This window comes from Poecilia formosa, unplaced genomic scaffold (assembly GCF_000485575.1).
Source record: "Poecilia formosa unplaced genomic scaffold, Poecilia_formosa-5.1.2 Scaffold369, whole genome shotgun sequence".
Classification (NCBI taxonomy): Eukaryota; Metazoa; Chordata; class Actinopteri; order Cyprinodontiformes; family Poeciliidae; genus Poecilia; species Poecilia formosa.
In genome coordinates this window covers 227,726-254,176 of record NW_006800308.1, presented here as the reverse complement: position 1 = coordinate 254,176, position 26,451 = coordinate 227,726, and the positions used below count along the sequence as shown (strand labels likewise).

General features: G+C 44.9%; 1 protein-coding gene across 1 annotated transcript; it reads right to left on the bottom strand.

The window, feature by feature from the left end:
• Positions 1-26,296, bottom strand: atm (ATM serine/threonine kinase). Its single transcript, XM_007575102.2, has 63 exons — positions 26,148-26,296; positions 24,949-25,048; positions 24,742-24,860; positions 24,437-24,582; positions 24,073-24,237; positions 23,148-23,313; positions 22,823-23,061; positions 21,926-22,095; positions 21,637-21,803; positions 21,182-21,553; positions 20,875-21,078; positions 20,294-20,395; positions 19,946-20,180; positions 19,729-19,860; positions 19,489-19,614; positions 19,309-19,401; positions 19,033-19,222; positions 18,522-18,715; positions 18,370-18,449; positions 18,113-18,268; positions 17,622-17,697; positions 17,345-17,487; positions 17,121-17,238; positions 16,865-17,035; positions 16,594-16,769; positions 16,266-16,509; positions 15,862-15,977; positions 15,620-15,746; positions 15,333-15,532; positions 15,079-15,253; positions 14,079-14,237; positions 13,811-13,943; positions 13,643-13,738; positions 13,368-13,539; positions 13,142-13,283; positions 12,847-13,023; positions 12,542-12,719; positions 12,357-12,462; positions 12,042-12,200; positions 11,853-11,961; positions 11,655-11,743; positions 10,481-10,583; positions 10,140-10,288; positions 9,957-10,061; positions 9,760-9,879; positions 9,441-9,675; positions 8,400-8,570; positions 8,129-8,248; positions 6,906-7,123; positions 6,612-6,819; positions 6,382-6,507; positions 5,709-5,849; positions 5,150-5,288; positions 4,306-4,388; positions 4,040-4,180; positions 2,265-2,381; positions 2,024-2,173; positions 1,633-1,798; positions 1,446-1,532; positions 1,244-1,358; positions 857-920; positions 634-776; positions 1-553 (listed from the first exon to the last, which is right to left on the bottom strand). Exons 2-63 carry the CDS (start codon positions 25,018-25,020, stop codon positions 373-375), a joined length of 9,276 nt encoding a protein of 3,091 aa, XP_007575164.1. The 5' UTR covers positions 25,021-25,048; positions 26,148-26,296; the 3' UTR covers positions 1-372.
• Positions 26,297-26,451: the final 155 nt, after the last annotated feature.

Below are 26,451 nucleotides of genomic sequence, written 5' to 3'. Positions count from 1 at the left end.
ATGACATCTTTCCGTTCTTTTTAATTACTCAATGCTGGAAATAAAACATTCAAAAAAATCTAAGAAAGTAGAAAGAAGAAGGCATAATGAATAAAAATTCAACTAAATAAGGAATGCATAGCATGGCATTATACATCCATAAAGGCTGACAGTCTGGTATCAGTCTCTTCATCGTGCTTTAGTGAAAAGAAAACATTCACATCAAACTGGGTCAATCACAGGTACAGACCATCGTTTACAAACAAAATCAAAGGTCTTTTGCAGAACACGCATCTGTTCGTTCATTCGTAATAAAGTGCAACAGTCTACAGAGACTGGTTCCCAGAACTAATACAGAACTGATCTGCTGGGTCTTGTTGGTTCCCTCCGGGTTTAGACCCAGGCCTGCCATCCCGGAAACAGCCTGCTGAGGTTCTTGGGGTCCATGGCTTGTTGAATGAGCAGGTTGACCTGCCCTCCCACGCTGAGCACCGTTCCCTCCTCCACCCCTTTCAGCTTCTCCTGCAGCCGCAGCAGCACCCGCTCCGCCACTTTGTTGAAGCTCTGACTGTCACTGCAGGAGGACGGGAGAAGAGCTCAGAGAAAGGCAGAAAAACAGGCGGCGACTCCCAAACCAAAGATCCGTCTGATCACCTGGATTTGCGGTGGTTGTCGAGGTCTTCTCCTCCCATCGTGGAGCTCAGGGTGGCGTTGAGCTCCTGCTGCTCGTCGTGCTGCAGGTAAAAGGCCTTCAGAGGGTTCATGGTCCAGTCGAACAGAGGGTCATACAGCAGCACCTGTCGGCACACGAGGCAGACGTCGGGTTCGTGTAGAAGCTTTGTGCTTTGCACCGAGAGCGGACGGAGAGTTCTCGTACCTCCACGATTGTCAACAGAGCTTCCTGGGAGCTCCTCATCACCTCCATCGTCTTCTCACAACATCTGAGCACAGAATCGGGTCAGTACGGTACTGCATTTACAGTAGAGACAGTGGACGACTGCTGTAACTGTGGCATTAAATCCCTCATCCTGAGTACAAGTGCAGCGGCAGAGAAATGGAAACTTCCTCGTCTTTTCACTCACAATTATGCTCCCGTTTTGTACGGCACAGAAAACTCATCATTAAAACACATTTGCGTTTGTTTTCGCAGCTTGACAAAACGTAGCAAAGACTGAACACTTTCGCGAGGCGTTGTACAGCCGATACACACCAACACAAATGTGAGAAAGTAAGAAAGGGATTCTCTCAGATTGCTGGTCTTTACCGCCTGAAGACGCCCTCCACTCCAGTGATCCCCATCCCGTCCACTACGTCTCTGGAGAGTCTGAACGGGACGGTCTCAGGGGTGGGGAGGATCTTCCCCTGCTCAAAGGCCACCCCTTAAAGCACACAACATCAGATATGTTACAATTTATGATGCTTAACTACGAGTTTGCATAAATCGAAGGGGTGAGGACAGGGAGAACCTAAGTCGATGTGCACTAGTTCAGCAGTCTGTTCATCGATCAGGATGTTCTGGATGTGTCTGTCGCCCAGGCCAACAATGTAGCCAACTGCAAGTGGAAAAAAAAAAAAAAAAAAGAGAAAACCCAGTTATGTGCCATTTTGCTGTTTCACCACAGAACTCCATCTTCACCAACAGAGCAGTGATACCTATGGAGGACGTGGCAACACTCCGTGTGTAAGCCAGCCGCTTCTCCATCCATACCGCGGGATCCAGGAACCGTTCCATGCAGAAGTACCTGAAGACCGGTCTAAACTTCCTGCACACCTCGCTGTAGGCCTCCAGCTTCTCATCGAATCCCTGCCGCTGAGCATCCTGCAGCGAGCAGAGAGATGGAGACAAACAGGTCAGAGTCTTTTTTTCCAACCATTAAAAAAAACAAAAAAAAACAACAAAAAAAAACACTTGACTAAATCTGCTACGTAACGGAGCACAGCTGTTCTTAAACACAAACGTAAACTGAAAGAGCAACAGTGATGAAAAGCGGTTTGAGTTGAAGCGCTTCATGTCTTTTAACAGCAGGTTTCTTAAGCACTTTACCATCATCTTCCTCCTGCAGGCCAGGCTGGTCCAGTCCTGAGGCCGGAAGCGTTTATGAGCGCCTTTGCTGGGGTCCACCAGGAACTCCCCGATGGGCACCGTGCCCGAGCACCACTCCAACACGCCGCTGCGCTGCGAGAACGGCACCACCTGGAAGCCGTTCAAAAAGCGCCGCAGACCGTCAACACACATCCACACAACTCTGAGAGGCACGTCTTCCGCTTCCCTCTCCTGACGTCACCTTGTAGCGCCTGATGTTCAGCTTCCTTTTCCGAGTGTCTGTGTTGCGCTGCAGCAGCATGGAGCACATGCTGAACACCTGCTGCATCACCGCGTCCTGCCGCAGGTCGTCCTGACCCTGTTCACAAAGTCATGTTAACGTGGAGCTGTTTAAACTTGTTTAGGATCAACAAATCTCATACATTGTCATGAGAAGCTGACAGAAATGAGTCACCTTTATTTTATAGCACATCCTGATCATTTGGTAATATTGCAATGGCATCATAGGTAAAGTTTTAAAGAAATCAATTTCCACTCCAAATAAAGAGCTCTGGAAAAAAATAAGAGGTCACTTAAAACTATCAGTTTTACTTGTCATAGGTGTATGTTTGAGTCAAATGAACATTGTTATTTTATTACATGAACTACTGACAACATGTCTGTGTAATGCCAAGCAAAAATTTTGGATTTATTTGCAGAAAATGAGAAATAGTCAAAGTAACGGAAAAGATGCATGCAGTTCTTTCAGACCTCATATAATGCAAAGAAAACAAGTTAGAAACAGCAATTCTAATGTTTTAACTCAGGAAGAGTTCAGAAATCGATATTTGGTGGAATAACCGGGAGGTTTTCGATGGGGCTCAATGCAGTGGGCTCTTCGGTTTTTCCAGAGCTGCATTGTTTTTGTCAATTGAATAATTTCTGTGTTGATTTGGCCAAATGTTTCAGACCATTAATGCACTGATGAGTTTTTGTTGACTTTCCTGGTATTTTAATAGAAGTTTCCCATGAAGGAGACGCAGTCTGCCTCAGCATCACAGATCCTCCACCGTACCCAACAATGGTCATGAGAAGCTCATCTGCATTTCCACCTTCATTCATTCCCAAAAGCCTTTACCAAACTCCACAGGTTTATATTTGTGATGGTGGGAAAATATTTTTCCTGGCATGTTTTAGGTAGCACTTAAATGTTGCTATGGAGACTTGGCGGCACCCAGGAGCAGCTAGCTACTTTCTTCTGGTCATTTCATACTTAAACGGCTTTTACTGCACGTTTTCACGTTCCAGGAAGATTACAACACAGTGCCAACATTAATTTATTTTTCATTGATCCTGTAAAATATAAACAAAATCACTGAAATGATAGCAAACAAGGATTTCAATGTCTTTATTAATTCAAGATATTTATCGAATCTATATCTTTCAATCTGAAAGTCCTACTCACAACCTTTAATGGAGTGATTGTTGCCGAAAAATGTAAAAGATGTATTCAGTGTGTAGGAGGTAAAGGGGTTTTCTTTATTTTAATATTTTTTTTTCTGGTGAAGCTGGCTCTTTAGGTCAAGAAAAAAAATAAAAGCAACATTACGGTAAAACATGATCTCAGCATGACTCTAAGATCAGGTGAGCTGTTAACCTTTAAGTGTCTTCAAATGTTCCTGCAAACACAAACACTTTCACAAACATGTAATCCAGCACACCTTCCCCACTCTCTCTCTCTCTCTCTCTCTCTATATGAGTGTTTCCAGTATGAAGGTGTGAGAGTCTGTTTGTTTTTGTATAAAAACTTGATTAATTATTACCTGAAACCAAACCTAATGGAAAATAACCAGAGCTTACAGTGACCAGCTTCTCGTCAGAAAGTGTGTGTGTTAGTTGAGAACCGGTGTGTGCCCATGTTGGTGCAGCAGGTCACTCTGTTGCACCAACCACAGAACCTAAAGTAAACTTTTTAATCATTTCATGACAGATTTAAAAAAAAAAAAAAAACAACATCACACACACACAGAAGCTTACTTTGACCAGTTGCCTCCTGCTCTTCCCGTCAGAGCCCACACAGTCAATGATCTTCGGCAGGTTGACTCCTCCGGCCAGGTGATACCGGGGCATGAAGGATCTGACAGTCACCAGGTTTTCATAGCAACCCGTCGGATCGACCTGTTCACAACGCGAACAATAGATTTTTTTTTTGTTTCAATCCAGCCGACGTCGTAAAAGCTGAAGTCAAATGTTGACGATTAATCGAGCTTGTTTGTTCAGATCAGAGCTGCAAATCTGTTGACCTTTATCTCCATGGTGGGGATGACCACTTCGTCCAGGTCTTTGAGCTGCATGATGGGCTGATCGGCAGGGATGGGAATGGCCTCTGGTGCGAGAGACGGACACACAGATACACACGCATACCTTCAAATATACAGCAGTTTCAAATGTGTGTGAGAGTGTAAACCATTGAACAGGGAAGCAACTGGCGATTAATTTAGTAGATTATTCTGATGAATAATCTCAAAGAAATTGGTACATTCTGCAGATTTTCTTTTTAGCCATTTGAAGCTTCTACATTTTTAACAATATTTAATCTATTTTTAACAGTATTAAAAATAGATTAAAAGATTCAAATAAACCAAACAAAGTTTTATTCTTAAGAATCATATTGTATGTTTTAGTTCAGTTTTGGCTTAACTGCTCTCAGCATTGTACTGTTGAGACCCAGTTAACAATTAATTGATTACTAAATGAGTTGATATTTCAATAACTGATTCATCTTTTACATTAAACACCAATAATAATAAAAAAGTAAAACAAAATAATCTATGTATGTGGATTTGGACCGTCTAGGCCCAGGACTTCTGGAAAACCATCAATGCTATTTTAAAATTAAGACCAGAAATGGAGGTAATTAAAATCTTTCATATCTTAGTTGTACGTTAAAGACGATCAATAGATCAGATTTAACAAATGAAAACCAGCCATGTGGAAGTGGTCAAGCACTGCAACAAAAATTAAAAGATCTCTAGAAAATCCAGAGAGCAACTAACCGAGGACGTTTTATTACAATAAAGTCTGGCTCACTGGAAGCAAAACGGTGACGGACGATTTAGGAGTTTTGCACAATGGATCACGACTCACTCTTCTCGGTTTTGTGCCGGCTGGCATCCATGTAGGCCAGAGTGATGTAGGCGTCGCAGAGGCGCTCCATCCCTCGGATCATCGCGCTTCGCTTCTTCCTGATTACAGAAATGATCTTCTGAGCCACATCTGAACGCTCCTGCAAGAGTTAGTAAGACAAGTTTCACAAAGAGATTCACTGTAAAAACACATAAAAAAAAGACTTGATGTTGACTCTGATAAGCTTGTTTTAGTGTTTCAAACTCAACCAGATCAGCACAGAATATGAGAATCAGACTTTTTTTTTTTGGCGAGAGCCACATTGATTCTCGAACAATTTGGACCAAGAACAGAGTTATTAGAGCTGATCTTTTATTCTAATGTCCAGTGGTGACATTAAAATACATAACTAAGGTGCGTTAGGGACATTTTCTGTTATGGCCAGGGAAGAACAATAACAATGACTTAACGTGAGTCCAAGGAGGTCATGGTAAGATTTGTTGTTTTCATCTTCTTTTAAAACAAACAATTCAAAATAATGAAGCAATAAACAGAAATTTCTAAAAGAAATAAGTCGCACCAGATCAAACTGCGATTGCTGCCGCGGTGCGCTCTTAGACGGCCGTGTCCTGCAGAAATTCTCGTCTTTGTTGGCGTTCACCAGGGCGAAGATGATGAAGAGCGTGTGGTGAGGATGCTCCAAAGACGCCTTGCAAATGAGCTGAGGGGGGAAACAAAGATAATTCATACCTTTACATGTGTAATAAAAGGTAAATAGTCAAAGTTTGACAGCTCAGGTGTAACACTTTTGCTTGCTTAGCTGTATGTAATATCATCAAACTCATCAAGTAGAGTTGAAACCAGATATTTGGACTGGAAACCAAATCTAAAAACCATTTCCTTCCACTTCAGTCGTCCTCTGCTTTGTGTTAAAGGGACAACTAGACGTACCAACGTAGGAAAGAATCATGAGAAAAGAACATCATGTGAAGATATGGAGAACATTTCTGCTGGCACCAGGTCTGAAGGATGGGCACAAACTCCATCAATGAGAAGTTTGTGAAAGGAAATCCAAAATGCGTTTGCTTTTTGTAATGGCATTTAAAAAAAAAAAAGAAATATTTTGGATAATCCTAAGTGACCAAAAACATCAAGTCTGAGCCGACGTCAGTCACACAAAGCATTAAAACTCCTGGTTTCAACTCTATGTGTGGCGCTGACAAACTGGAAGAAAACACAAACTTCTGAGTTACATCATTCAGGACTTCATGGAATCCCGGGTCCTCAGCGACGCCGGCAGCCATTTTGGTTCCCATGCGGGCAGCCAGTTGATACATAAGAGGCAAAAACTTGTAGGATGGGATCTGCTTCACTCCCCTCTGGAAGACAAGTCAGCTGTAACAATCAGAAACGTCTGAACGTTATCAGAAAAAAAAAGAAAAAAGAAAAGGCTGCGACTGGCGGAGTGCAGACGTTAACTCGCCTTCATTATGTCGTTGACCTCTTTGATGTCGGCGCTCTCCAGCCAGAGGGAGGCCAGTCTGAACACCCAGGTGTCATGCTCCTCGCCTTGCTCCAGACACTGGATGTAGTTCTCCACCGCCTTGCACAGGAATCGCTGTCGGTCCGTCCGCAGGTTGGACAGCGCCGTTTCGTCCAGCTCCAGCTCTCTTTGCACCTTTATCGTGTACCTGAGAAGTCATTTCATCGGTTAAAGACGATCCCGACCGGCCTCTGTGGGGGGTTTTCTCTGAGAAAACCGAAGGTGGGAATCGACCTGTTGGAGGTCACTTTCCGCTCCCGCATCAGGTCCACCTCCTCCTTGGCCTTTTCCAGCAGGGCCTGCTTGTTTTCAAACTCGGATGAGTTCATGTACTTGTCGATGCTCTGGTACTGAGCGTCGGAGAAGCGCGCCAGAGACAAGAAAGCCTCGGTCCGCTGGCTCTGGAGCCTGGGGTCCCGGCCCCCCGAGTCCCCCTCTATCACCTCCACTGCCTGAAGAGAGAGCAGCGTGGAAGAGACTCTGACTGACCTGAAAAGTTGTGGACTAAAGAAAAGGAGCCAGAAAATGAGCACTCCATTTCCTGGAAGGTCTGAAAAAAGAAAAGAAAACCAGCGGGAGAAGCACTAAATCCTAACTGTGAGAGACACACAAACATGAACATATGAATTATTCCATTTGGTCTACATTAATCTGCCACAGCCAGAGGACATGAACCATAAACTTCCAGAAATATAATATTCATGCCATCGCCTCCTTCTGATTTATGTGGACATAAATAAATAATTCATGTGTGTGGGTGGGTGTGAATAAGCCAGATATTGCCTGGCTGACGGGTAATGAGTCATTCATTTCTCTCAGGGATTCCTGCTGTTACTTCAGTAAGGGCAAAGGGTAACATACATTAGACCTGAGACTCATCTGGTTTCATGTTTACTTATCAGAATAATCTCTTTCTTTTCTCTTCATGTTTACATACAAGGAACACCGACGTTTCTGATTATAAAAGAAAGTACTGTAACTCCGAACTGGTGCCTGTTAACTGCATGATGATGTCTTAGAAAACGATTCAGTCATCATGTTTAAACTGGCTGGGCAGGGAGGGAGGGAGGAAAGGAGGGAGTGAGGGAGAGAAGAAGAAATGGAGGGAGAGAGGAAGGAAGGGAGAGAGGGAAGGAGGAAGAGAGGAAGGAAGGGAGAGAGGGAGGGAGGAAGGGAGAGAGAGAGAGAGGAAGGATGGCTAGAACGAAGGACAATAAAAAAATAAATAGTATTTTTTGTTGTCCTTGTTGTTTGGTCTGCTGATCACCAGACGGAGGAAATAGATGATTATTGATAAAGTTATAGATTTTGGTTTCTGGTGTCTCACTAGTTTTACGCAAATTCAAATTCATATTCCATGAACTGGAAAAAGAAGCAACATCTGAATGCTGCCTGCAGTCTAAGATTCAATCCTGATCTGTAAAACTTTTAAGAAGAAATGCTCAGCGGCCCCTTACCCTCTCCAGGTACTTTTCCAGGATAACTCCAGGACTTTCCAGGCAGCTCTCAGCCAGCCAGTTCCCACAAAGCCTGAGGCACTCAGTGTAGAGCGGAGCCAGAGCCGGGTTAAAATCCACCTGCTCGACATTCATCACAACAACATTTCAATTCACTCCATGCTGGATCTTCCTTCACACAGAACTGAACAAAACTTATACGCAGGTAATTTTTCATAATTCATCCGTGCAAAGCTGCGGTTGTACGTCTTCATCAGGTTGTGTGTTTGACCTTTTCCTCTAGACTGTGTATCATCTGCCTCAACAGGCCCAGAGCCAGACCCTGCTCTCCCTTCGCCCAGAACACCTGGGCCTCCTCCAGCTGCCATGACAGAACAGGTGAGGACGCCCAGCTCCCTCCATCGCCGTGCCGCTTCATCTGCCAGACCGCACGCTCCGCAAGCTTGACAGAGGAGACAACGCCGCCATCAGGGAACGGAAACGCTCAAACAGACGGAGAAAGTGAACATTTTATCACATTGCAGGATCACATTTTCTATTCCAGCTGAAACAGAAAGCATCCCCACAGCATAATTCTGCCACCACCGTGTTTCACAAAGGTAGTGGTGTGCCAAGCTGCAAAATGGACTTTTTGTCAATAGCTTTCTTTCAATAAAAAAAAAAAAAATTGTAATAAAAACAAAATGGATAAAGTAAAGAATTGGTACACGCTGCAGATTTTTCATTTCATAACTTAAACTTATTTTATAGAATACTAGCAATACGGTTGAGAAACGCTAACAAACACAAGTAATTGAATTCCTTCTTTAAATAAGAAAACTATTTTATTGCCTCAGGTTGACGTTTGCTCCTTTGGAGCGAAGGACGCATCTGCAGCTCAGAAATTGCTTCTAATATCAACGAGTAAAAAGTTCAGCTCTTTGTGCAGTTCAGGGCTGAGCTGTTGACCGATTTTGATAGCCAAAGGTCATTTTTAAGCAGAATTCTAAATAAATTCATTTCTTTTGGACAAGTTTGGCTTAATTACTGCTTTGAGTTTGTTGTTCTTTTTAGAGTTTATTTTCTCCAGTTAATGATTAATCAGTTACTAAATTAGTTTACGATTATTTTAATGATAAGTAATTGGATTATTTGTTTCAGCCCTGACAGTTTTCCATTAATATGAAACGAAGGGGGAAAAAAAACTATTTTTTTTCTTCCCCTTTTCGCCTAAAACGTCAATGAAACGTACCGAAATGATTGATTGTGACGTGAAAAGGTTTTCTGAATACTTTCATCAGGCAGTGCAGTGATGCACGCAGAGGGAGGCTACCTGCGTATTCCCGGCTTTGCGGGCCAAGCGGCAGAGCTCCATAAGGTGGTCGGTGAGCACAGAGCTGAGCTGACGGTTGTCTTCTGGATCTTCCGTTCTGGATAATAGGGTGAGCTGAGCTACGGAGCGCAAAGCCAGGATGGGCTCCACCACGGTGAAGTCACTGTCCACCAGCAGCTGGGAGTGCTGCCGCCACTGGCTGCAAACGTCCCTCAGAGTCACGTCAGAGAGGGATCTGAAACACACGGAGCAGCTTAGGAACCCTAATCGGACTCGGCTCCGTTTCACTGCTGCTGGTGACGACGGCGCTTTTTGTCACCTGGCGAAAAGCTGCTTGACGCTCTCCAGCTCTCTGATGCTCTGCAGGTTCTTCAGGGCCGGATACAGGGAAGACACGGCCTCCAAGGTGCCTCTGCAGAGCTCCTCCACCTCCGCCGCCCTTTCACGCGTGGACACAGTTGAATAAATAAGTAATAAATTGGGGCCAAACTTGGGCGCTTCAGGTGTCCGCCTCACCTGGCACATTTCAGGGTGTCATCAAATATGGAGAACTCTTTGTCCCTCAGCGCTTGCAGGGAACAGAACACGGACTCGTGGAAGCCGGGGTTGGATTTGTCGCTTCTGAGGAAGAAAATAAAGGTGCGGGTGAAAGATGCAGGAGATGCGGCTTATTTTTGGTTGGTCGTGCCTCGTCCTCACCTCTCCAACAGCTCACAGTCCCACTGCGTGTTCCTCCAGGCCGCCTGAAAGCGGCGCTCGCGCAGCTCGGCCCCCCACTCCACACCTTCGCTCTCCAAGCCCCTCATGTAGGTGGCGAGGATGCTGCTCAGCCCAAAGTTCTGCATGCCCTGTTTGGATACAGAGGGTGACAAATCGCCATAAGAATGTATTCAAAGACTAATTTTCTACTCTAGTATGAGACATTATTTTCATTTAGATCAAATTGAAAGGAATAATCTTATCATAACTCGCTCTCTGGTTTCCCAGCATTTGAGTATCGTAACAAATCACATCAATTCACGCAGATTCAACCGTTTTACCTCCACAATTCCTACAAGTCGGGTGACTTCAGGGAGAGTAGAGTGAAGGTCATATGAGGTCAGGGCCTTCCCCCACATGGCTTCATGCTCGTACGTTCGTATCCTGCGCCAACAGTGCAACAAAGCAGAAACTGTAGTCTGCACAGCAAATGCCTGCATGCTACTGGGAAGATACAGCACTTTGCAAAAGTATTTACACCCCCTGAACTTTACCACATTTTGCCGTATTGTAGTTACAAACTTCAATGTAGTAAATACTTGGATTTTTATGCGAGTAGGAAAATGACACGACTCAACGTGTTTACAGTGAAAATCTCAAAAGTGTGGCGTGCATTTGCATTCAGTCCTCCTCGAGTTTCATTCTTAGTAGCTAAATGTTTCGATGTCAGTCAGAGTGATGAGGGGACAGCCTGCAATAGGGCTGAAAAAAATATTGGAAAAAACTGACATTGCAACGTTTGCTTATCTCTATGATGTACATTACAATATGAAAAAAAAATACAAGAATTTTCTACAGATAACTTGAATAGTACATTCAGTGCTACTGTCATCTTGCGACAAATTAACCTGCGCTGATCTCACCTCTCTTTGTGAATCTTACAAGTACGATTTTTGCCTGTAATTGAGAAATATTCCTATTGTCAGGGTTACTGGAAAGTCTTCAATCTAATATTGTGCAAACCCAGTCTGTAAACATATTTTTAATGGGATTCCAGTTTTGATTTGACCTGAACCTTTCTGTGGTCCTTCTGGTTCAGGGTCGGTTCAACTTCCTGCTGGAAGATGCTCTGGTCTCAAATCTTCGGTGACATGTTTTCTTCCAGGATCGCCCTGCGTTTAACTTCGCCCACCTTCTGGAGAAGAAAAGTATCCCTACAGCATGATGCTGCTGCCACCATGTTTGAATGTGAAGGTAAAGTGTTACGTTCCACCAGTTTGCCGTGTCCCTTAGGCAGTTCGTATCAAATTGCAAACAGCATTTCTTGCTAGTGTTCCAGAAAATGTCATTTGTGGAGTGAATGACTAAAACCTACAGTTACACACTTTATGTTTGTCTACCACATAAAGCCTCAATAAAGCAGACTGTATTTGTGGTTCTAAGATGACAGAATGTGAGAAACGTCTAGTAGGTATGAATACTTTACAAAACCCTGCAGTGGAGAGAGAAACCTACCTGGTGAGTGGACTGGTCATCGTTTCTCCTCCACAGCCGTAAAGACTGTCGGGTTCCCCAATACTCCGATAGACCTCAATCAACAGCTCCTACAAACACACCAAATATTTCAGATTATCTGAGCTTAAGGATGTACAAAGTCAAACGAGATGGAAAAAAAATAACACAAAAACAATGAGTGTGACATGCAGAGCAGACCTGCAGGCTGATGTTGGTGTCTTCCATGCTCTTCTCCGTCAGACCGGAGATGGTGAAGTTCTGGCTGTTCTCCTCGAAATTCATCTTGCGTGTGGCTTTGGGCCTGGTTCTGCACATTGGTTCAAGACAGACAAATGAATAAATTGTTGCATTAACTGCATTGTAAAAACAAAAGGTCTCCTTGGGAACCTGCAGGTCTCCTCCATGTTGGCTCGGATCTTGTCCACATAGATCTCAGCGTACAGCAGAGCGGTGAAGTGAGCCGAGCAGGACTGAGCGGCTCGGGCCACCTCCAGGTAGTTCAGCTCCAACCAGAAGTTGGAGTCGCACACGGTGCCGCAGGAGTTACTGCAAGAAGGTCGGCATTTGCATTTTTATTGCAAACAATATGAAGAATCTCTTGTTTTTAAGGTGCTATGAGTTATTATGACACACATCTTCTGTTCTATGTCTAAATTAACAGGAGGAAGCTGAAGAATAGATGGATATTAAATAACAACAAACCTGTCATCTTGCACTTTCCTCTGTTGGTGTCTCAAATAGTCAACAACAGCCAGCATGGTTCGAAGGGAGGTTTTATCGTACAAACCCTGGCTTGCGGAGTCAGACTCTGTGAGAAATGATGAACATTTCATCACAAAACATCGAACAAGTCGCACTGCGCTCGTCTGTTATGGACTCAAACTCACCGGAGTCGGAGTTGAGAGGCGTTGCGGATCGACTGGCGGCCTGAGCGCTCCTGGAACAGAAGCTGAAGAAGTCCTGAACGTGTGACGAGAGCAGCTCCCTCCAGGAGCCGTCAGGGTCGTCCAGGAGGATGGAGTGGATGATGAGGGGCAGCAGCGTCTGGCAGCAGTCCACCATCACCTGCAGATGGATCTCAAACTTTAATGTCACGGAGAACTTGTGACTAAACGACACTGAAAAAAAAAAACAAAGCTCCAGTTTAAGAGGCAGTTCCTGTGTAAACAATGCAGAAATCTAATGAGCTCACCAGACACAGAGGCCGTGACAGCAGCAGCGCCTCGCTTCTCACCCCTCCGCTGTCCAGCAGTGCTGTGCACAGAGCCTTCAGCCAGGCCTGGTGGGCCCCCGCCTGCGGGGTCCAAAACTCCTGGCTCTCCAGCTTCCTCTTGGCCTCTGAACTCTCCTCAGCAGTCACAGCAGCCACCTGGTGAAACACACACACACACAACAAAATGGCAGATACGCTGTGAGGAAAGGCAGGTCCACTGGCATAACGTCGTTCACGGAGAACGACGTTATGCTTACAGGACAACGAAATTCACCTTGTTTTTGGCTGTTCTGAATGGATTGAGGTAAGCCAGCATGGGGTCCCGGTTGTCTTTATGTCGGTCCCAGAAGTCGACGCCGGACTGAGTGGCCAGGATGTTCTTCACACACTGAGCTGCAGCTCGTCTCACCTCGATGCTGACAGATGAGAGCGAACGCCATCATCACCCAGACGGTCTTGGGATAAACAAACTGATCACAGAGCCGGAGCATTTATCGTACCGCTGCCGTGTGAGAGCGTCGTTCATGCAGTTCAGGATGATGTAAAGATGCTGCAAGTTGTTGGAGACGAAGAGGGATGCGGCTCTGTCGTAGAGGGGGTCTCTGCCGTGAAGGAGGGCGATGGTGGAGAAGTCAACCGGGCCCAGTTCACCAAGACAGGAGCCAGCAGCCTCTGCAGGAAAGGTTAAAAGTACGACAAGAATATCAGAAACTATGAAATCACGCCTGGGGGGGGAAAAATTAAAATATAAAAAAATCACCCGATTTTATTTTACCCAGAATGTCGATTCCTCCGGGGTGACTGGCAGCCAGTTTGCAGAGCTGCAGCAGACTGAGGACCAGCTTCACCAGCACACTGTCAGTGGGGTTAGCTGCACCCAGAGAAAGGCAATATTTATAACTTGACTTTTTTTTAAAGCCAATGCTGTTTTGCAGCATCGCACCGTGGCACTCTTTGAGCAGCTCTCGGATCTGGTCTTTGTTGCGATGCAGCTGCCGAGTCAGCTCCTTCAGCCCCTCCAGTCTGGTCAGAGGTAAAGAGTCACACGATGATGCCGATAGGAAATGAGTTAATTCCTGTAAAAGGATAAAAAGAAAAACAATACCTATGAACTTTATCACATTGTCTTGCGACGCAACCACAAACTTAAATCGGTTTTCCTCGTGGTTTATGTCGATAGATAATCGCATTGTAATGGCGCACACGTGTACCTGTCTCAGTGTGAAGCTGCCGCTGTTATACTTGAGTTTGTGCTGCACCGAGCGCAGCTCTCTGAACTCGGGGATGTCAGGAAACGGCTCCAATCTGCTGATGGCTCCTTTTAGTTTCTGCTGACTCTCTATTACCAGAAACTGCAGCAGACTAAGCACCTTGGGGACAAAACAATTCAGAACTATAAAGTACACAAACTAAAAGGAGGCGACAGATGATGCTACCACAGGGATGAGCATTTGATTTGGCACATCCTGATTTAATGAACAGGCTTAAACTGCAGCACTGGGGAACAAATGCTCCTATTAATCTGTGTATTTTATGCATTGTAATACTTTTTCAGTACTTTACTTATTTTCTGGCATATAAAATAACCCAGGCATGTTGAAAACATGCCCCCATAGGTGCCATCAAATTTAAGAGACTTGCATAAGTGAAGACTCAGTAACACTGGGTAACAAAAAAATATTTTTGGATGTCGTCTATGTTTTTTTCAACTGAATAAGGACTGAATCCAAAAATGGCATCCATTTTTCTCAATCAAGTCAGGTTTTTATTCTAACTTGATTTAGAGAATCTGATCTTCTGACTAAGTTGATGACATTTTTGTGACATTATCGATTCATTTCTGTTAATATCTCTCATCCTCCAAAGAAGGTTTTAGGAGAAAAAGCGTGTTTTCTGACAGAGTGTATTAATGGAATGATACAAGCTTGGATTTCTGTAAACTGAATAACAAACACTGATAAGGGTAAATGCATGTAAATTGAACTTTACGTCTTCATTGTGCAAAATTCAGGGCATGAACTTCCATTTCTTCATTGCCTCGTCTGCTCAGCAGCAGGGACATCTCTCTTCAGAGCCCAACAGTGATCAGCCATCATGACTGCATCCCAGCATCCCAAACTAATATCATTGTTGTCATTTTTGGATTCAGCACATCAGAATTACCCTAAGACAGTTGGAAAAACCCCAGACAGTTCTTATTATCTGACGTACCTGCTGAGAAATGAACGGCCGACTGGTGACCTGAGCAGTGAGAGTCCCCACAATGACCTGCAGGTGGCAGTCAAGAGCGTCATCGCAGAACTGAAGCGCGGCCCGACAGACAGAGCTGAGCAGGTCGCAGCACAGAGACAGGCTCCTGTCGGACACCTCGTCACAGTGAAGCGGCCTGGGGATCGGGAGGAACGTAAAGCTGTTCACTCTGTCGGTTTTAGAAAAACGAACGAGCGCTGGCGGCGTTCACTGACCTGCTGTTGACGTGGTGAATGAGAGAGTAGATGATGTCTCTGAGGACGAAGGCCCAGGCTCCTCCCAGTCCGTCCTTCACCTCCCTGAGCAGCAGGCTGACAAACAAATGGTACATGAGGAGGACGCGGTGGCGCTCGTAGCTGTTGCTCGTCTCTGCTGCTTTTTCACACACTGCCAGCAAGATCTTCTGGATGGAAATCTGCTGGCAGCAAACAGGGGGACAGGATTAACCTTCTTTACTACAAACGGCTACATTGTACCGGCAGGGTAAATGAGGCGTCTGTACCGGGGTTTTAGACAGAATGGCCACCAGCGACTTGTGGCTGGCACTGTGGCATTTGCTGAGGTAGTCCAGAGTGGCTTTGATGACGTACGAGCTGAAGTGAGGCGGATTCGGCGCGGGATCCAGCTCTCTGTGGGGCATAAAACCGATCTCCTTCAGGTGCCGCTCCGACGCGTGACAGAATGAGACGCAGACGAAATGAAGTAGCAAAGAAACGTTACAGGAAAGTGTTAAAGTGTTGCTACCCTGTGAAGCGTTTCAGGTCTCCGGCGTCTCCGTCTGCTCCACAGCCTTCGTACAGAGTCATCAGCAGCTCCACCACGATGTCCGCCAAGTTACTGTGAATCAGGCTGTCGATTTGCTGTGGGCAAATTTCCAAAGGTTATGACTTCTGATGGGGTTTCTGCAAAGACCTTCCTGATATTTATCCAATGTTCACATGGAAAACACTTTATCAGATCAAAGCCAATTATCCCACAGCCCACAACATATTCCAATTTGAATCATTTGGAAGACGCAGAAGTTGAAGGAAATCTCTACCTTTTCCTGCTTTCAAAAGTTATTTTTGCTTAAGAATCTGCGGCGCGTGTAAATCTAAACACTAAACGAAATGAGACATTTATTTTTCTGCTTTTACACTCCGCCTCACCTGTTTGCCCAGACAGCTGGCGTCTTTGAGGAGGTCGTACACTCGGTGTGCCTTCTCTCTCTGCTGTGCAACCTGAGAGTCCTGGCCTTTTAAGGCGAAGTATGGCAGGATGTTCACCATGATCTTGGGGAAGCAGTCGGCTAGTAAGTGCCTCCAGTCCCTCTCCAGGCACCGCCCGATGGACCTCACCTGCTCAAAGTCGTCCAGGAAGACCAGGTGAGGGATCAGCACCTGGTAATAAGAGCTGGAAAAAGTGTGGGTGAGGAGGTAAGTGTGAGAAAACGTTTGTTTAAAATTCAAACACAAGGGGAAATGAAGCTTTTCTGACTTGTAGAAATCTTTGACCGTGTCCTGGTCCAGCAGGCTGTAGGGGAATGATCCAAGCGTGTAGCGGTCGTCTGACTGCCTCTGCGCGAGCCACTCCGCTACCAGGTAGTACAGGTGAGAAGTGACGAATGTTTTCACGCTCCTGCAGTTCTTCACTTTGGAAACGCTGCACAACATCTGCGGCAGGAAACCGAGCAGAGCCCGAGGGCCTCTCAGATATCAGGAAGGTAAGAGTAAAACGAGAATGGAGATGATTTATTTCAATCTGCTACCTTCTTGATGAGCTCCTCCTCAACATTGTTCTCTTTGTAGGACTGAAAGAGCGCAAACAGACACTGCTTCTCACACACGGGGCTGCAGCACAGCACCACACACAGACTCCTCAGCAGGGCGACTTTTCGATTCAACGTTTCGTCCGGCTGATCCTCCGAGGAGCCGCCCCTCTGTGTGATCACCCGCAAAAGGAGAGAGCGTGAGAAAAGTTTACGTTAAGCAACAACAGTGAAGTTCTTGAAAGCGTGACCTCACCGGGAGCCTCATGCCCTCCTGAGCCTTCAGGTAGATGTTCTCAAACGCTGCTTGCTGGTGTTTTAGCGGCAACATCTTCCTCTTATCCGAGCGATTTGGTCTCAAATCAAGGAACAGCCTGGACAAAGAGCAGAAAATGCCAAAGATCACTTGCATCTGCCTGTTTTTCCAGATTATTCAGATCTGCCTCCAGTAGAGACAAAGCTCATGAAGCCAAAGCATACCTCTCCACAGACAGCGCTACCAGCATGCGGACCTGGTGGTGTGCGTCTGCCAGATGAGAAGGAAGAACCAGCGATACGGGAGAGTCCTTCTCCGTTTCGGCCTCTCTGAGGGTCAGGACAGCCCAGTGGCACAGAGGGTCAGCCTACGTGTGAGACAATGTGAAAGTTCAAGTCACTTTCATATGTTTTGTACTGAATTACACGTATATACCTGTATATATCGGGCTGAAATGTTTGAAGAACAAAATAAACTCTTTCTAAAGGTTTTAAACTTTACCTCCAGCAAGGCGGCAAGGCACTGAACCAACGCAGCTCGGACAGTCGCCACACATTTTCCCGTCTGGCTCAAGAAACTAAAGACAAAAAAACCCAGCAAAGTTGTAACAGAGAGGAACACAAATATTAAAGCTCCAGTTTGCAATACTTGTAAAAATATATGGTTTTTTTTTGTTTTGTTTAGTTTTTTTTTACATTTTTGTTAAAACTGTCGCTGTGTTGAGATAGTACACGAGAGATAATCTGAGAAAATAAAATAAGGTTCCTCTGCCTTCTCTCTGTGGTTCTACTGCCACCTGCAGAAATACACCGCCTGGTCAGGAACCAATCAGAGCCAGGAGGAGGGTCTTAGCTCTGTCGATCATGCTTGTGTACGTGCTGCTAGCTGCTACAGTTAGTTAGCATAGCCACCAATGATGGTAGAGTTTTCCTGGAATAGTAAATTGTTTCTTCGCCACCAGCACAAATAAGTAATAAAATTATGCTTCTTACCAGAAGCCAGACAGAACTTGCAGAAGAGATCCCTGAACATGTTTCATCTCCTCGGGCATGTGACGCGTCTTCCCCAGGCTCCGTATGGACGGTAACAAACTGAGCAGCACAGCAGCACAGATCTCCTGGTCCTGACGATACAAAGAACACAAGTCCCTGTGGATAAAGAAAAACATGCAGCTGTTCACATCTGGTCTGCAACCTCAGGAAAAAAAAATAAAATGGATTTGTGGTTTGAGGTGGAGACTTTTCCTTACGCAAGAGGACGGAGCAGGGTGTCAAACTCCTCCGGAGACAGCGAGTCTTCGGCAGGAAGCTTCTTCAACAGAACGAGGTACTGAAACGGAAGCAGAGTTCAGCTAAAGCCGGCCGAGTCTGAGGTCACCGTCCCAGGCTGACTGCTGCTCACCATGTTGAGGTGCAGAGCTTTGCTGAAGTCAATCTGATCCAGCAGGAGCAGCAGCCTGCGCCGCACCTCCGGAGGTTTAAACAGGAGGCCGTGGAGGGGCGGGGCAGAGCCGCACTCGCACAGGAAGTTCAAGACAGCGAGGAGAGCCAGGTCCTGTTTCCCCAGATGGTCCTCCGCTAGCAGGCTTTTGGCACCTGTTTGAGTTTGAGCAACGACCGAACTTCAACTTTCATATTATCAAACCTGGAAAAAAAATATCGTGTCTTTTCTTTAACTTGGTCTTTTCCAACACAGCATAGAGGATCGCACAAGAGCAAATCTACCAAGGTAGAAAAAAGGCAAATTTCAGGTGTGCAAGTCGATAAATGCGGTTGCTATGGGAACAGGGAAATCCAAGTTAATTACAGGACAAATCTGGAAGAAAATCTTTTACAGGCTGCAGACCTTCATCTTTCCAGCAGCTGCTTTTGAAACCTGCAGAGTTCTTCCCACACATCAGGTCTCCTCGTACCTGAGCCACAGGATGAGTCAGCGTTGTCCTCTTTCTGTCTGTGACTCCCGTTGGAACTGCTGTGGGCCTCCTCGCCGTCTTCAAACAGGTCGATGCCGTCACCAGCCTGAGGAGGTTTCGTCATTTCCCACTCATCGTCCCCTTGTTCGTCATCGTCCGTGACACTGACTCGCTTGGGGACGTTGTTCAACTGAAGCGGAGAGTTGAAAAATTCAGACGTCTGGTTCCAGTTTGTGAAATCCGTGTGACAGAAATCACCGTAGAAGAGCCACGTACCACGTGCAGTTTGCAGATTTCTGCCAGCTCACTGAGCAGGCTGGCAGGCAGAGTCATCAGGAATAAACCAGAGGAGGTCGATCCAACTTTGTCCTGCAGAATAAACGATCGGTTTACTCATTTAAACCACTAATTTATTCAGCTTTTGATCAAAAACATCGTAACGGCAGGTGACGTCACCATGGATGCTCTGCTGGCGCACTGTGTGCAAAGCTTCATGAGCGACCTGAGCGCTGACATGGCTCCCTCCTCGTTCATCTTCACTTTGACACTGGAAACAAAGCCGCTGAGGTCCTGCGCCACGGCCTGGCAGCAACAATGTTAAAAACTTCATGTTAATATTTGACTACACTGTTTCATCAGCATTGAGGGAAGCCGCTCGAGGCTAGATTTTCCAAACTAACGTGAGCGTGAACGGACCTTTGCTTTGGTGAAAAGCGGAGAGCGGCAGGCCTCGTCCTCGGTCACAAGCCCTGCCGCGACGAACCCTGCCAGCACACCCGTCAGCTGGCTGAAACAGCGCACCAGGCACTCGGGAGGCGTGGACTGCGACTACAGAAGATCAATCGGAACATGCGTCAGTTTCAAACGTGCAAACAGGTTTGAAACACTCCAGGACAAATCGACCTCCGCTCACGTCAGGGGAGTAGCAGCTGAGCAGGCTGTCGGCCACGGAGAGCAGGTTCCGCTCCAGCTTGTTTCTGAGGGCGGGGACGGCGGCCAGCTGAGCGTCGGCCGACGCCATCTTTACCGACTCGTCGTCCGTCGCTCTGGCCTCTGATGGCAGCGTGTTGAAGCTGAACTGCTGGTACAGTCGCTCTATGTTTTCCAACTTGTCTTTGGCGTCGGATGAACCGTCTTGAAAAACGGCACTAAAAAAAAAAAAATTAAGCAGGGAGATTAAATGGAGTTAAAGTTTCTTGGCAGGTACTGGTTGCTTGTACAGTAATTATGAGATTATAATCTCCTCTTTTTTTTTTTTTACCCTTTTAGTCCTTCAGCACCCAGCAGGAACTTCAGCCCAGCACTGGTGTCCTTGAAGGTCAGTGAGACCAGGATGCTTGCAATGAGATTATGAGGGAAGTCTCTGCAGACAAGAACACAGTAACTCGTAAATAAAACATGAAAAAATTATTTCAAAGACAAAAAAAAAAGAAAAAAGTACATCTGAACAAAAAGTAATGCTTATTAATATCCATGACTCCTTTCATATTTTGTCATGTTACAACCAGTCAGTGTAGTTTACAGAGATTTTAAGTGTGATACTCTAAAATAAAATTTGCCTTTAGAGTTAATATATGTCATCATTTTCATGTGACGTTGAAAGCAGAATTATCCAAAATCCTGAGAATATTATTATGTCCAAAGCCTCATGCTTCACTCAGCTCAGCCCATCATCTTGTTATGACAAAATTCCAACCTGTCAAGACAAACAGGTGTGTTGGGGCAAAAGTGACCAAAATAATCAAACAAAGAGCCGCCAGACTCCTGGTAACTCACCATAAATATAATATAAATCTAATAATACAAAGTGATTACCAAACAAATGGTACAAAAAAAAGCAACCTGCAGATGATGGGGTGGGGCGTGCAGCTATCCTCCATCTCCTCATTCTGGTCACTCATCAGCAGCCAGGCTATGAGGCTCTCCTTCAGGTTAGCAGAGGGACTCCCCTCTGAGATCACCATGTAGTCAAAACCTGAGCTTGATGCAACAGTCTTTGGGATTGAGCATGTTAACATGGCCTGGGCAAGACAGAGAGCAGCACTCCTGAAAAAAAAAAAAAAGACGACGACGACAAGACAAAATTAGTCTACATAGTGGCTACAAATCCAGACTGAATGCAGCAGTGAGCAAAGCAGCTGCGACTCACTGGGTGGGTTTACACGCAGATGCGCGGAAGAGTCTCCAGAACTCCCTGTCCATGTCGATCAGCCGCCTGTGTACTATGGAGGCCAGCAGGTCCAGACTGAGGGACTCGGTCTGAGGCGAACTGACCCCACGCAGCGCGAGGGGCCAGATCCGGAGCCACAGCCTGCCCAGCTCCGCCCTGTGGGCCTGAGCTCTCTGAGGGATGCGGGCCTGGCAGTGGGCCATCTCCCTCAGGCAGCGCAGCACATATGGGCCCCTCTCCCCTCGGCGCTGCTCTGACAGGAGCTGACACAACAGCGACAGCAGCTGGACCAGCTCCTTGCCGGGCACCATGGATGGGTACTTGGAGGCGAGCACTGCAGTTATCTGCAGCCTGAGAGAAGAAAACACAGGCTTGAGTAAATGTGAGATAACATTTTTTTTTATTTTTTTTTTTATGCTTTTTGACTTTCATACCATGGTATGACATCAAAGTCGCTCTGCTGAGGTTGCAGATGGTCACGGAGGACATCCCAGCCCATTTCTATGCGGCGCCGCTTGCTGATGGGACTGCCCATCTGCGTGGCTCTGTGTTGGGGCTGAGTGACCTCCAGCACATGGGCATCACTGTCAACACTGAACAGCTGTGACAAGATAAACGGGTGTTAAACATACACTGGACCGCAACTTCAAACTCAGATCTGATCTGCTTTGCATTTATGCAAATGTTGGGAGACCAGGAGTAAAGTTTTTTGGGTTTTTTTACCTGGTGACAGATGTCGGCAGTGAGTTCAATGAGGTTATCTTTCACAGCGATGTGTCTGGTCCCAGTGACGTACTTCCCTCTGCTGCCGATGTGGCTGATCTCTCTGACTAAAGTGTCGTACAGGTTGTACAGCAGGCCACGCCACCTGGACCAGTCCTCCGCATGCGCACCTAGAAACAAAGATCATCGTTTGAATTAAGGTTAATTTGGGGAAACTTTCAATTCTTCTAAATCGCATTCCGACTGCTGTCAAAGACAAATCTTAAAGGTGACCTACTGTGCTTCCTTGAACAGATTAGGGTAGGTCGATGGGCTACACAGAACATGTTCAATTCATTTTCTGCACAATGTAATTCTTAGATAATGAGATTTTAGTCTGGTTACTTCTGCCTATTTTGAGCTCCTTTCAAAATGAGCTGTTTTAAGGTCTTATCACTATAAATCTAAATAGGCAGCTGCTGGCCACGCCCCCCCCCAACTCACACACGAAAATGGCTGCAAGCAGATGTGCAATTATACAGCCGTACATCTTTGAAAAGCAGAAGTTGAGCCTACTGCACAATAAAAAAGATGGCAGAAAGACCAAGCTGGGTTGCTAGGTAACAGGGCTGGGTTCGGCTTAGCTTGTTAGGTAATGGCACGGTGACCGTCAAATGTGACTTAACAATAGAGAGGTTTTTTGATTTGGCTCATTTTCCAGACACCAAAAAACATTTACTTATTGGCAAAAATGTCTGGGTGTTTTTTTTTTAAGCAGTTGGGTTGTTTTTAGAAGATGTTGAGATCTAAATGGAAGTACAAAGATCCACAGAATGTAAATTTGCCTTAATAGGTAAACTTTAATGTAAATCCCACCCAGGACATCATTTCTGATAACTCAGCTTTCTAACACTGAACCTGTGTCTTGCGTCTTCGCTCCCTTCGGATGGTGAACAAGGAGCTGCAGGTTGAAGAACTCCACAATCTCCTCCTTCAGGTTGACGCTCGGCCTCATGTCCTCCCACACGTTCAACAGAGAGGGAAGAAGCTCCTCTCCGAGACGACACACTCTCATCCGGCAGTTCATGGCGGCAGATCTCAGGAAGATGTTCAGAGCCAAGACGAGATGCTCCAGGACACTGAGGTGTTTCTCCTGCCTAGGATGGTGCATGAAGTTTACCACAGTTCACAACAGAAGCAAAACAATTTATCTGACAATGGATATAATGATCATGGCTTCTACCTGGCGTTAAGCATTGCTTTAGAGAAGAAGCTGAATAAACTGTCATTAAATCCGTCAGTCTGAGCGCAGCAGCCCTTCACCACAGCGTAGATGACTCTGCTCAGCAGCACACGGTTGATGGATTTGGATGAAGAGTTGAACAAGCCGCAGTACAACTCCAAAAGACCTTTAGATCAAAAGGTAAAAGGACAAATACACCTAAGTTATCAGGATGACTTTTAAGACTTTCTTACAGTTCCAGTGAGAGGCAAAAAAAAAGCCTCCTGTGTTAAAGTGGTGGGAGAAATCTTCATCTAGGTTTATATCAGATTAATAACACTGCAGCAGATGAGACTAATATAGCTGGAATGATTAGAATTTATATTAATACTAAATAATTGAATGCAACAGAGCAGCAACATAAAAAAAGTAAATTAATAAAATCCATCTTAAAAAAACATGAATATCTAATCATTTGAATGATTATTTTATAAACTTAATGTACTATACTGCAAAGTATAAGATCTGTGACAAAGTTTAAGTTGTTGTCACATCACAAGTATGAGATTTCTAACTCTAACACTTATAACATTTTATAAAGGTTTGGAAATTAATATGACAATATGTGAGTGGGCACGAATATGTCGTGTGGTCCTAGGGAAAAACTGCAGGAGTTTCACTTTTTCTTTTTTTTTATTGAAATAGGAATTCAAATCTGCTGCGTCTGTTACAAGGTCAACAGAAAATAGCTTTAGAGTGATCAGTATTAGAGTTTTACATAAACATCAAAAGTCAATAACTAAACAGAAACATGAAGCAAACTTGACTCAAGCAGTTTTGACAGTTTCTCATATTTTTCATAAACATCGGTGATGAGGAATCAGCTTTGAGATACTAAAACCCAACGTTGATCTTGATGTTTCGACCCGTCTCTTTGGCCACTTACTCTGCCACTGCTGCCGAGTGATGTCGCACCAGTACTTGCGGACAGAGAGGATGTCCTTTAAAAGGAGGCTGCTGTAATTCTCTCCATATGCTGAGCAGCAATACGAACTTTGCAGCACCTCCATCACGTGTTTCAGCAGCTCGCTGCACTTCAGACGAGGCCCACCTGCACAAAACAAGCCTTAGACATGGAGTCCACATTACATCTTCCAAGAGAGTTCAAACCAGCCCAGTCCTGTAAGTAGGTTCCAGTAAGTAGGTGAGGCAATAAAATATTGTTTTCATGTATAAGCAAAACAAATTTTCACATAGATAATTTGATCAAACTTGCATTTTCTAAGTTAAGTTGAAAATCTTGCCCTTACGTTTGTTTGCATAGCGAATGAAAAACTTGACTAAGCTGCATGTTTCAGCCATCTTCTTCTGCCGTGTGGCCAACGTAGTCGCCGTGACGTTGGATTTACTCGACTGCATGCTCTCAGTCTCCTTCTGGACAAAACGCTGCAGGAATCTGATAAGGGACCAAAAAAAAAAAAAAACACTGGACTGAGCAAAACAAAAACGAAAGCTTTCATTTTATAGAAGGATTTTCCTAGAGTAAAATATGAGATGTAATTGAAGGCCACGCGTAGATGAAGGAGATAAAAGTGGGAAAATGATGGAGACTCACCTGAAAACAGCATCCCATGTGAGTTGATTAGAGCCTTTAGCTTTGGTCCCAGAGGTGCGATCCAGTTCTTGCATAACCTCATTAGAACGAATGAGTCTTCTAAAGCGTTCAGTTTCTTTCTAGTTCCACAAAAGGGGGCACAAAATAAGTGATGAACTGACTGATGCTAAGGGATTAAATGTAATCAGATCTTTGTAGTTTGCTTACCTTCCTCTCTGTAGCTTTGTCATTTTCCAACCCTCTGCAGCAGACCAGGAGATCATGAAGAACCAGACTCATTCTGGCGACAGCTTATAGCTGGTTACACCTGCAGGAACAGGCGGATAAACAACACCAACATCCTTACGGCCAAAATACAAATGAACAGATCACACCCAGGCATTTTGCTGAAAGATGGACTCTTTCCACAAAAACAGAGAAGAAGAGGAACCAGAGAGGATAAGCATGTGTTATTGCTAACAACAGATTGACGTGAGCTGACTTTCCACTGCTCTTCTGACTTAATTACAATAGCTAAATAGTTGCTTTAAAAGAAAGCAGAGGTTTGGTTATAAACAAATATTTAAACAGCCAAACCTTGTATGGGCAATTTATTAAACCCAATACAGGGAGAACACATACACTGATCTCACACAGATGTACCTTTAGTGTGTCATAAAACAGCAGGGGATCCTTGATCCTCACGACTAATCCTTGTTTCTCTCTAAAACATCGACTACAAACCTTCTTTTCTAAACCAAGGCAAAAGGCAACTCCACCTGCTCTAAGGTCAATAAAATAATTTGGTGCATAACATTTTCTAACTTCTATAAACAACTTCTATACATAGTTCAGTCAATCCTTCATTAGCAAACTCTCACAAACACAATAGATCTAATAAATCTGATCTTGCAAAGTTAGTGGAAAAACGAGATCTCTTTTGATCATGACTGTATAAAGCTACAGCCTCTAACACAGTCGGTGTCAGTCCTCACACAAACCCAGAAAAGTCCCAAATGAGAAAGTTGGAATTGAGCAAAAATATTCTTTGCACCTAAATAACAGGACAAAACATAAACCGGAGTTTTAATGCGTACAGAAGATGAACTTTACTTCTGGTAATGGGATGCAACAAATCTGTGGCGCAATGGTGGCCTTTTAAGTGAAGTGGAAAACACCCCGGCCAGAGATGGACAATCAAATCACAATAATTTAGTAGGAAGCAGATGTAAAATAATCAATCAGTAAGCGGGCAGACAGGTATCAGCTTTATTCTCTAATGTCAAAGCACTTAAATACGCATAATTTCTAATAAAATACAATATTTGCACGTGTAACCTGATCATGCATGCAGACAAACACGAAACGAAACCAGCTCTGGAGTTGATTTACAGAGCTTCATTTAAACTTTCACTAAGCATGCTCACCGAGCTCACTGGTCTGCACCGACTGGAGTCAACAACCTGCTGCTGGACCAGGTGCAGAAAATACAGGACGTTTTACAGTTCATCTCAAAACAACTTTGCCATCTTGACGTGCAATAAAACTCATGCACACTCACGCAAGCCACGCAGGAATATTCCCGCCCCAGGATGAGTGCGGTGATGCGCCTTTCACTTCCTAGTTTTAGGAAAGACGGAAGTGAGTTTATCCGCTTGGTTTTTGACGTCAAAAATAGAATGAATGCTGTTTTGAGTACGAAACAGTTCAGAAATTTGTTTTAGTATTTAA

What these genes read in the sequence shown, in the direction of transcription:
- atm (XM_007575102.2), bottom strand. Translation starts at nt 25,020, where the DNA reads ATGAGTCTGGTTCTTCATGATCTCCTGGTCTGCTGCAGAGGGTTGGAA. An exon ending in CAAGTTCTGTCTGGCTTCTG is followed by an intron (nt 17,698 to 18,112) that starts GTAAGAAGCATA and finishes TTTTGTCTTTAG; the next exon opens with TTTCTTGAGCCAGACGGGAA. An exon ending in GCCTCTCAACTCCGACTCCG is followed by an intron (nt 12,463 to 12,541) that starts GTGAGTTTGAGT and finishes CATTTCTCACAG; the next exon opens with AGTCTGACTCCGCAAGCCAG.